General features: G+C 37.4%; 1 protein-coding gene across 1 annotated transcript; it reads right to left on the bottom strand.

Moving 5' to 3' along the window:
* Nucleotides 1-4,543: 4,543 nt before the first annotated feature.
* LOC119773782 (4-hydroxy-2-oxoglutarate aldolase, mitochondrial-like) lies at nt 4,544-8,938 on the bottom strand. Its single transcript, XM_038270913.1, has 2 exons — nt 8,509-8,938; nt 4,544-4,816 (listed from the first exon to the last, which is right to left on the bottom strand). The coding sequence occupies exons 1-2, from the start codon at nt 8,723-8,725 to the stop codon at nt 4,680-4,682; spliced, it is 354 nt and encodes a 117-aa protein (XP_038126841.1). The 5' UTR covers nt 8,726-8,938; the 3' UTR covers nt 4,544-4,679.
* Nucleotides 8,939-10,068: the final 1,130 nt, after the last annotated feature.

Raw genomic sequence — 10,068 nt, 5'->3', positions numbered from 1 at the left:
GTTTCCAGTCCAAACTTTATACATTTTAAAATTACTTGTAAGCTCTTTATCTAATTTCCAAACATATTAAAGTTTAATCTAAGAGTGGAAAAGAAATCTAGCAGTTAGTGAGATCTCATTAGAGAAAATATGAGCTAGTTTGAAAATCTTTTCATTTTGACAGCTGCCGCCCTCACAACTGTTTAAACAAAACATTAGAAGACTTACTTTTAAAGCATATCCAAAAAGCACATAAAGTCTTAATGAAAGTAATCATTGCTACAGTTTATGCTGATCTTTAGTCACTAAAGGTCAGCAGTTAAATCATAATAAGACTTATTTTAATAAGACTTCTTTGTGTGAGATGACTTTAATTAAAAGTATCTTTATCAAAAGTTTAATTCAATTAAAATGAAGTTTCAGTTGTTTTTTTTAAGAGTACAGAAAATCAAGGCCTAAAAGTTGATTGGATTGTTTCTGTGTGTCTGGGATTCAGAGATTTAAAGCTGATTATGAACAAACAGTTTTGATTGTCTTGTTTTGACATCTTTGTTCATATTTCTAGCCTCGTGAGACCATCCTGATCTCGCGAGCTTTCAAGGTTTCACTCGCAGATCAGTCTGGAGACTCTCCGTTGAAGAAAATTTGGAGCCGTTCACCAAACGAACGTCCAATCAGCGTTGGCTTTGAGGCGGGTTGAGGTGTGACGCAACGAGAAGCGAGACAGTTCAGTCGAAAGAACATGGCGGCTTCAGCCGATGAAACTAGCGTTAGCGTAGCTATCGAGCAAGTTTTATCGGAATTACAGAGTATTTCTTCACTGAAAGAAGAGCAAAACACTGCTCTGGAGGCTTTTCTCAGAGGAAAAGATGTTTTTGCTCTTCTCCTGACTGGTTTCGGTAAAAGTTTGATCTATCAATTGGCTCCTCTTCGTCGTCGCTCTGTTAGTACGTCATATGCTTCGTTGATCTGATTGGTTTATTTGGCCCGTCTATCACCAACATAGGCCAATCAGCTAACCAGTATTTTCGCCCCTTCCCAAAATTACTTCAACGGAAGGTTTCCAGATGGATATGCGGAGCAAATCCATCTGGCGGAGTCAGGTTAGACTGTCCCCACCAGGGTTGGCACGATACTAAACTTTTCAACTCAATACCGATACTAGGTAAAATATTCGATACTCGATACCCTTTTCGATACCACAAGAATAAAAACAAAGACTCTAAAATTCAACAGAAATATTTTCATTACTAAAAAAATACAATAAATAAATAAAAAAACAATAAGAATAATATTTTGAGGTTGTATGCTGTGCACAATATTAGGCAAGCTTGATAAAAAAAACTTACAATATTAAAATTATGTGTTCTTTCCTTGGCTATGTTTTGCAGACATGACAATGACACTAGCCAAACCATTTAAACAAAAATAATTCTCAGCAGCTGCACCTGTTTCAAAAAAGTCTGAAACTGAAAAATGCACAGAATTATTCAATCACACAGGGCTCAGAAAGTGCATTTTTCACTGTTCTGCACTTTAGATGGCTGTATCGATACTTTTGAAAATGAGTATTGTATCCGGATACAACGTTTCAGTATCTATACTTTTTTGAGTATCGATACTTTTGACAACCCTAGTCCCCACCAGTCCTTCAAATAGTTACACCTGTGGATTTCAGAGAGAAATGTGCTGCAGCAGACATTTCTAAAGTCGGTCCTGGAGGGCCGCTGTCCTGCAGGTTTTAGAGGTTTCTCTGCTTTAGCACAGCTGATTCTGATGATTGCAGTTCAGCAAAAGCTTGTTAATCAACTATCAATGTAAATCAGCTCTGCTGCAGCAGGGAAACCTCTAAAACCTGCAGGACAGCGGCCCTCAATGAACCAACTTTAGACATGCCTGCTTAAGACTATCAAGGGATTCTAGAGAGAAATGTGCTGCAGTGTCAGAAAACTTCGTCTCCACTGGTCAACAGGATGATGACCTAAAACACAGCTAGAATGGCTAAGAGGAAAATATTGGACTGTTCTGAAGTGGTCCTCTATGAGCCCTGAACTAAATCCTACTGAGCAACACGCTGCCGAAACACGCCGTCTGGAAAAGGACCCTTAAAAACCTGAGAGAAGTGGAGCAGTTTGCTGATGAGGAGTGGACCAAAATACCTGCTGAGAGGAGCAGAAGCCTGACAGTTTTAAGAATTGCATGAATAAAATGATTGCCTCGAAAGGTTGTGCAACAAAAATTTTTATCTAAGGGTACCATCATTTTAGTCCAGGCCTGCTTCATTCGTTTTATTTTTTAATCATTCTGATTAAGCCTGGTTTGTGGTCTGATTTTTGTTTATTCATTTCATAAATTTTATTTATTATTACTTTGTATTCAAATCCTTACTGCAACAATTTCTATAATTACTATTAAACAAGGGGCACCAACAATTTTGTTCACTTTATTTTGTGGTTTGGCTCTAAAATCTGATCCACCTCCATGTTTTTTTTTTTGTTTTTTTTTTTTATTTTATTTTTTTTTTTCCTCAGAGGTGGAAAGAGTACTTAAAAATTGTAATTGAGTAAAAGTATCTTTACTTTGCCTAAAGTTTACTTAGAGTAAAAGTAAAATTACCCGTCTCAAAATTTACTCAAGTAAAAGTACAAAATTACTTCATTTAAAATGTAATTTGAGTAAAAGTTACTTAGTTACTTTGAGTAATTTAATGCAAAAAAAGGATGAGTCATGAATCGAATTGAGCACAAGGGGCCGGATTTATCAAGATCCAATTTTGCGTGCAGTAATTTGCGCTCGCAAACTGGAATTTTGCGCGAGGGGCTGAACCATGGTTTGCGGGTGATTTAACAAGAGCGATTGCGTAACTGTTGGAGACGCCCTATTTAAATTATGGTTTTGCGCGTTTTGTGGTTTGCGGCAAAGTAGTTTGTACAAACTAGTGCATTAAGAAATTAAATCTTACAGTGACCCCAAACAAAAAAAAAAATATATATATATATATATGTATATATATATATATATATATATATATATATATATATATATATATATATATATATATATATATATATATAAATATATATATATATAAATATAAAGAAAAAACTTTGGCAACCTTTATTCCCTAAGGTGGTATGTGGCTGAATTTCTACTTCACTGCAGTAAAAAAAACAAAAACAGGTGTTTTGTATCGGCCTGTAGAAAAATGCACATACCAAATGGCTCACAAGAAGTGACTGTGGATAAGATGACTGCGCGTACGCATCCCCGCAGCATTGGCATGTTGCTCCACAGGCGCAGGGGGGAGGTCGGGGTTCTCCGGTAGGGCGTCAGGGCGACTTGGCATTTAGAACGTCGGACAGCACTTCTGAAAAACTAGATTGGGAGATCCAATGTTGCAAGGAGTTTCGTGATATCTGGTATTGCGTGGGTCCTCCTTGTGGCTGGCTCCAAATCCATTCGGAGTTCCCCCAACAGCTCCAAAATGGCAATGCTGGATAAACGATATGTTTTGATCATCGTTTCCTCGTTCTTTCCAAAAATATTCACGCGGAGTGAAAAAATGCGTTCTCTGCGTCTCCTTGCTTCATTTCGATGTCTCCTTCTTGCGACAATAACCGCTGCCATGTGTGCGCAATTACGCATACAGACCATTTGCACCTTCTTTTGAAACGTGTTAAATATAGAGTCAGATACCGTTAGCAAAATTGCTTTCAGGTTTGATAAATCACTTTGCGAGTGCTAAATTAATATATTTACATGTTCTCCTCCCACAAGACGCACTTTTGCGTGTAAACGCCCCACATTGCATATTCATGGCAGAAAAAGTACTAGATGGATAAGAGGCGCTATTTAGCACGTTTTAAAGACCAAATCCTTTTAGCACGCTGTTGATAGATCAGTTTGTACATTTTTTAGCGTGCGCAGTGAAATAGATCACGTTTTTATACACGCAAACCTTTGATAGATCCGGCCTAAGGTGTATTAATTGATTTTAAGGCGTATTTCAGTGGACATCCACACTTGCAAAAGATCAGCTGGGCTAAAGAACAAACTTCCTCACAGCAGGACAGTCACAACCTGTACCATAAAGTGCAAACAATTTTCACTCATACTGTCCAACAGACAACACCATGATAGGAATAAAGAAATTTAAACTACATTTTAAAGTATTGAAAGTGCACACAAAATGAATTGCCCAAAAGATACCAGAATGTGTTTCCTCTTCAGGCCTTTCCTCATCCATACTCCCTAAGTTGTGATTAGCAACTGCCATCTTCCAAAGCGCATCACTGGATTATGAGACAATACAAAGGGTAAATGCAAGGCAGGGCCACGCAAGTTAAAATTTCCGGCCGCATTAAATTTTTTCACCATCAGTATTTTTATTTTTATTTTTTTACTCTGTAACGTGAGGGGGGTTTTAAATGTAGCGAAGTAAAACTACTTAGGTTAAAATGTACTCGAGTAAAAGTAAAAACTACACTGAAAATTACAAATTACTCATAAAAAGTACTCAATTACAGTAACGTGAGTAAATGTAATTCGTTACTTTCCACCCCTGGTTTTCCTATTTGTTTTGTTCTATTTGTGAGTAAATCAAACTCTTCATGTGATTCATTTCAAGATTCACGAAACATTCAAATCCAAACAGATTAAACAGAAGCAGCTCGTTATCACCAGCTGCTCATTCATGTTGATCACCTACATTCACAGCCCGATCCCGCCATCAGCAGCTTCCCCCTCGGCGAGGAGCGTCTGACCGCCTTCACCACCTCCACACGCTCCTCCTCTGTCAGGTAGGGATACTCACCATTGGAGCCCTGAACCACCAGACCTGCAGTGACAGAACACATTTGTTTCAGTGTCAATCTGTGATTTAAACGTCCGTCTGGGTCTTTGATGTTACTAAAACCCTTCTTAGAAACAGTCCAACTATGCAGCAGCAATGCATGAAGACAAACCGTGGGGTTTAAAGGGTTTCTAAAACAGAAAAGTAATTATGAACCTACATAGATATCACTGTGGTCATAATTAATGTCAGAAACAGCTACCTGCTGCACATAAGCTTTTTATTAAGCCTTTTAAAGCACAGATTATGCCAGAGGTGATAGAAATATGACTTGTATCCTATTTTTCTTCAAACTTGCCTTTACTGCCGGGATCAATAAGCAACAGAAGGCGGAAGTGTTGAGAATGTGGGAGAGACGCTTAGTGCTGATCCAATCATGTCTCACTAGTAACAGTTATTTAAAAAAATAACTCAATGTATGGAGCTCTGGTACCTAAAATACTGGATCCTTTGGATTTTTCTCTCGTCTTCACTAAGATGAAACATATGGAGTGAAATGACTCCATATATTTGATTTTATTTTATTATTATAGACTCAAGGTCCAATATACATTAAAAGAAAACAGAAACACTAAGAGTAAAAAAAAGAATAAGAGTACAACAGAGAAGGTTCCTAACCCTTCAGGAGGCAATTATACCAATGTCTCCAAAGCACAGATGAGTATTTAACTGCACTATATTTGACATTGGTCATCCGTAAAATAATTCTATTATCAGACTCATTTAGACGACAAATAAATTTATACATAAGCTTTCTCAAAACAGCCATAAAAGTCCTGACACTAACAGATACAAACAATTCACTGGCACTGGTCCATCTGGGCTTATTTAACAAAAGTCTTAGTGCATCATCATAAGCCACCTTCAACTTATGAAGGTGGCTTTTTTAAAGTTGCACCAGAAATGTGCCGTATATACAGTGATGAGCAATATGATCTGAACAAGTTCAGTTTCACTTCGTCAGAACAGAATCCAAACTTCCGGACAAGGATATTTGCCAGATAGTTTAAAATTGGGAAATATTATGTTTTTGTCCTCTTTAGTGCGACAGATCAAAGTGATATTATATATATATATATATATATATATATATATATATATATATATATATATATATATATATGTACGGAAATGACTGTCATTAAGGCGGACCTTCATAAGATGAGTCACAAACGGAGCAAATGTCCCCAAAGGGCCATAAATGAGACGTAGACATTGTAGATCAACATGTTATGGGATCTAACCATATTGTGCCCAAAAATAACTGACATTAGAGATGCAACTAACTTAATTTTGCTAATTAATTAATCTGCTGATTATTTTTTGATAATAATTGAACAGCAAAAGGATTCTTAGAGATGAATTTTTACAGAATTAAACCAAATGAAAGTAAAACTTCTCATCTTCAGAAGTGCTGGATAGAACATATCAGCAAACAGTTTAAAAAAAATCAAATACAAAATATTTATGTAATTTCTTTGCAATTTTGGTATAAGTACTGCAGTAAAAATATATATTGTGATTGGAGGTAGTTTACCTTGTTGAATCCTTCATAGTTTAATAGTTTCATTTGCTTTATGTAAAACATTGGATTTAGTGTTTTTTTCTCCAATATAAACATTTTTATTTATATTCATTAATTTTTTTGTCTTTAATTGTAAGAGTTTGTAAATAACTTTATATAATGATATCTTTATTTACACCATTTTAAACAATAATACAATAACTTAGTACCTGAGTGGCCTTTTTACCATGAGCTTTTATTTTACCATTACTTGATGTATTGGAAAACTACTTTTTACTTTTACTCAAGTAGACATTTGTAAAAGTAGCGCTACTTTTATAAATAAAAAAAATAGTCTAAAAAATCCTTTGAAACCAGTCTATTTTAGAAGTCAGCTTAAAGGTATAGAGGACGATCTTTTGTTTACAGGTGGATCATCTAAATAATTGGTCCTCCTAACTGTCAATCATACTGGTAATATGTTTATGTAAGGCCATCTTACGTGCTTATTCCATTGGCTATCTTTTCTGCGAATGCGCACCTTCAGGCGTATATCTGGGTGAGCTGTCCTTGCAAAGCATTATGGGATTTGATGTGACAGCGCTCGCTGTCGCCATAGGCTGTCGCTACCCAACAGCGGCGACTAATAACAAAGATGGCGCAGTGGAGGAGGAGTTACGTGCAGAGGCGTAGCCAGAAAATATTAATAAGGGGGGCCAATTAATAACCAATGTAGACTAAAGCGTGGCCGAAAGTGGATAGGCACCAGAACCTCAGAGTCAAGCTACACTGTTCCAACAGGAAAATTAAAAAGCACAACATCCATATTTTCTAAATGAAGACAAACTATCCTTTCCTACAGCTTTTGTAACAAATAGACGCATATATTTCGTTATCCTTGCTTACTAGATAAATTGTATAGTTGATCAAATTCTTTCAGGTTTGAGTTCTGGGGCAAACATCTTTTCCATTGTCATTATTTACCTACTTTTATCAATAATCACTCTGCATAAAATTGATGTTTACAAGTGCTAATATCTAGATAAATTGATTATTTATTACGTTTTTATCAAAATAAGTTATTTATGACTGATTTCACTGAAGACTCCTAGATGACTTGCAGAGACACATAATTTTTTTTCCCCATATAAAATAAAATGTAGTTCTGAAAAGAGCATGAATTCTGTTCTTATCTTTAATGTTAGTATATTGGTGAACATAATTAACCACAGTGTTTTTGTTGTCAAGTAATTGTTAATATATGAAAAATTTAGATGTTTTGAATATTCCACTTGAGAGTATTACTGCTGCCACCATCTGTATTAGAGGGAAAAAATTATAGGGGTGGCCAATGAGTGGATAAGGCCACTCTTGGCCCCCCATCTAGCTCCACCCCTGGTTAAGTGACAAATAGCAAAAAGCAGTGATCATCTGTCCGAATGGTCAGTTAACTGAGATCACTATAAAGTCCACTACATAGTCTCCGCTCCTTAAAGTGATTGAGGGATTTAGGGGTTAAAGCGGACCTTCGGACATAGTAAACTTGTATGAGCTATGAGAACAGCAACTTTTAAACAGAGCGTGCACGAGGAGAAATGGGCTTGTGCACGCCTGGAATCTTTTAAAAAAATTGCAAAAATCCTCCACAATACCTTTAGTATAAAAAAATAAAAAGTTGTGCCTGCTGGAGTACAGTGCTGCCTATTCTAAGAGGAAGAGCCCATCTAAAATTTTAGTTTTACTACTTTATAAGTCTAAGCTTTGGTTGACTGATCTTTTTTATTGCAAATTAATGTTAAATCTGGAAAAATTTATGTTTAAAAGGGGGGTTAGAATTTGAGAAAATGTGATAAAAATGTGAATGAGTAAATCCTTACATTTCTCAAGCCTGAATGAAGTCAAAATAAAATATTGTAGTACCATTTTACGAACAGCAGGGGGAGACAAATCACATAAGTGGCCGGTAGGAGATTTTGCCTTTTTCTAACATTAAGTCGGATCAGATGCAGTAACTGTAAAATATAAACCAGGGACTCTTCCATGAGCTTAAACAGAGCTTGTAATTTATTAATGCATTCTTCTGTTTCAGCCTCCAATCTGTTAAATGAACAGTGTCGTTACATTTCACAGTGTGTTTATTTCTGTAGAATCTGCTCTGAGAGCGAAGTCCAACCTTTAAAAGGGATCTCTGCATATTTCTGCAGGTTTTCCTCCAGCTTCTCATAATCCACGTCTTCCTTGGCGGTGAACGGAGTGGCAATAGGCGGATAAATACCGCTGAGATCCAGCCTGGAAGCGGCTGCTGTCTGACTCAGGCCTCTTTTCCACGCTCCGTGGTACTCCACGCTGCAGAGGCGGGCCACGCGTGTCCAGGCCCGGACACAGTGCATGGCGGGGCGGTCAGAGTGGATCGGTCTGCTCGCTGCGGGGCTTCCTGTGGGACTGCCTGCAGCTGCTGCTCAGTTAATCTCTAACTGCAATTTAAACATTAGTCCGGAACTTATTTGAAAGTCTAAAAGTTGAGCAGCCACGTCCCACTGTGGGCGTCATGTGACGGCTGATAGTCCCTAACCTTTGAATCAGGGAACTAACGTGCCGTTTAAAACTACCGCAAACACCTTTAATTATATATATATAAAAAAGAGCAATAATCAAATGTTGGGGTGTTTAGCTCCGCCCACCTGAGAGGGAACTGCCATGCAGCCAGATTAGAGCTACAGCCATTAAACAACAGATTAGGGCAGTGCTGTATCTATCGGTGAGCAGAAGCTGCAGTTGCTTAGGGGCCCCCAACTTGTTAGGGGCCCCATCACTGACACCTGCTGGGTCTCCTTCCCAATTATGGCCTAGGACGTCTCTTTGCAAATGTAATGGTACAAAACATTCCTCTGAAACCCAAATTATGATAAATTGACTGAACTTTATTTATTCCCCAACACATGGCAGATTTGTTCATGATCGTGAGCCGTTTAAACGCAACACCAATAGCAAAGCAGACAGTGATAGTTTTAATTACTATGTTAATAACTGAATAGTTCATTAGACGGTTGGTAAAAAATACACTCATATAATATTTTTCAAACCGCAATAAAGATCTTTGAAAAACATGTATTGGAGTATTTTACTTTTTACACTACCAATTGGAATTATGGGTAATCCAGAGTAGATTAAAACCATAACCGATGCCTGCAATCTGTTAGATACCAAAAAGAGGCACTTAAAGGAATAGTACACCCAAAACATGATTAGCCTTCATTTTCTACTCACCCCCATGCTGAACAACACTCTGGAGTACTTTTTTGATATCTCAAATGCATCTGGAGATCTGGGAGGCTTCTTGCTGTCTGCTGACATTCAAATAATGGAGGTCTACGGTGTCCGAGACAGAAAGGTCCATAAAAGTCCACAAAAAACGTGTCAATATTCCTCCATACTGCTCGTCCAATGTATTCCAAGTGTCCTGAGTGGGTAGCGTCCATAATTTAGTCGAAACGAAGTCATTTAGAATGTTTTTAGAGCATAAACAGTAGTGTATAGCATTTCCTGAAAGCGCGTTCACGAGCCTACGGAAACCGCGGCAGACCAAACCAGACGAAAGTGCGCATTAAGTTTCTGCTCTGCCGATAATGCAAGCGTAGAAGAAGAAATGTGCTGTTTACCTGTGCAAAGAAAGAAACAACGAAAGAAAAATGTCTGAGGATTCAGTGTTGAGGAAGAGCATGAGTTCTTTGCC

Source organism: Cyprinodon tularosa, unplaced genomic scaffold (genome assembly GCF_016077235.1).
Source record: "Cyprinodon tularosa strain WSP-4 unplaced genomic scaffold, ASM1607723v1 ctg783, whole genome shotgun sequence".
Classification (NCBI taxonomy): domain Eukaryota; kingdom Metazoa; phylum Chordata; class Actinopteri; order Cyprinodontiformes; family Cyprinodontidae; genus Cyprinodon; species Cyprinodon tularosa.
The sequence above is the reverse complement of the archived record's forward strand: the minus strand, read 5'-3'. Positions and strand labels throughout refer to the sequence as shown.

What these genes read in the sequence shown, in the direction of transcription:
- LOC119773782 (XM_038270913.1), bottom strand. Translation starts at nt 8,725, where the DNA reads ATGCACTGTGTCCGGGCCTGGACACGCGTGGCCCGCCTCTGCAGCGTG. An exon ending in TGCAGAGATCCCTTTTAAAG is followed by an intron (nt 4,817 to 8,508) that starts GTTGGACTTCGC and finishes CTGTCACTGCAG; the next exon opens with GTCTGGTGGTTCAGGGCTCC.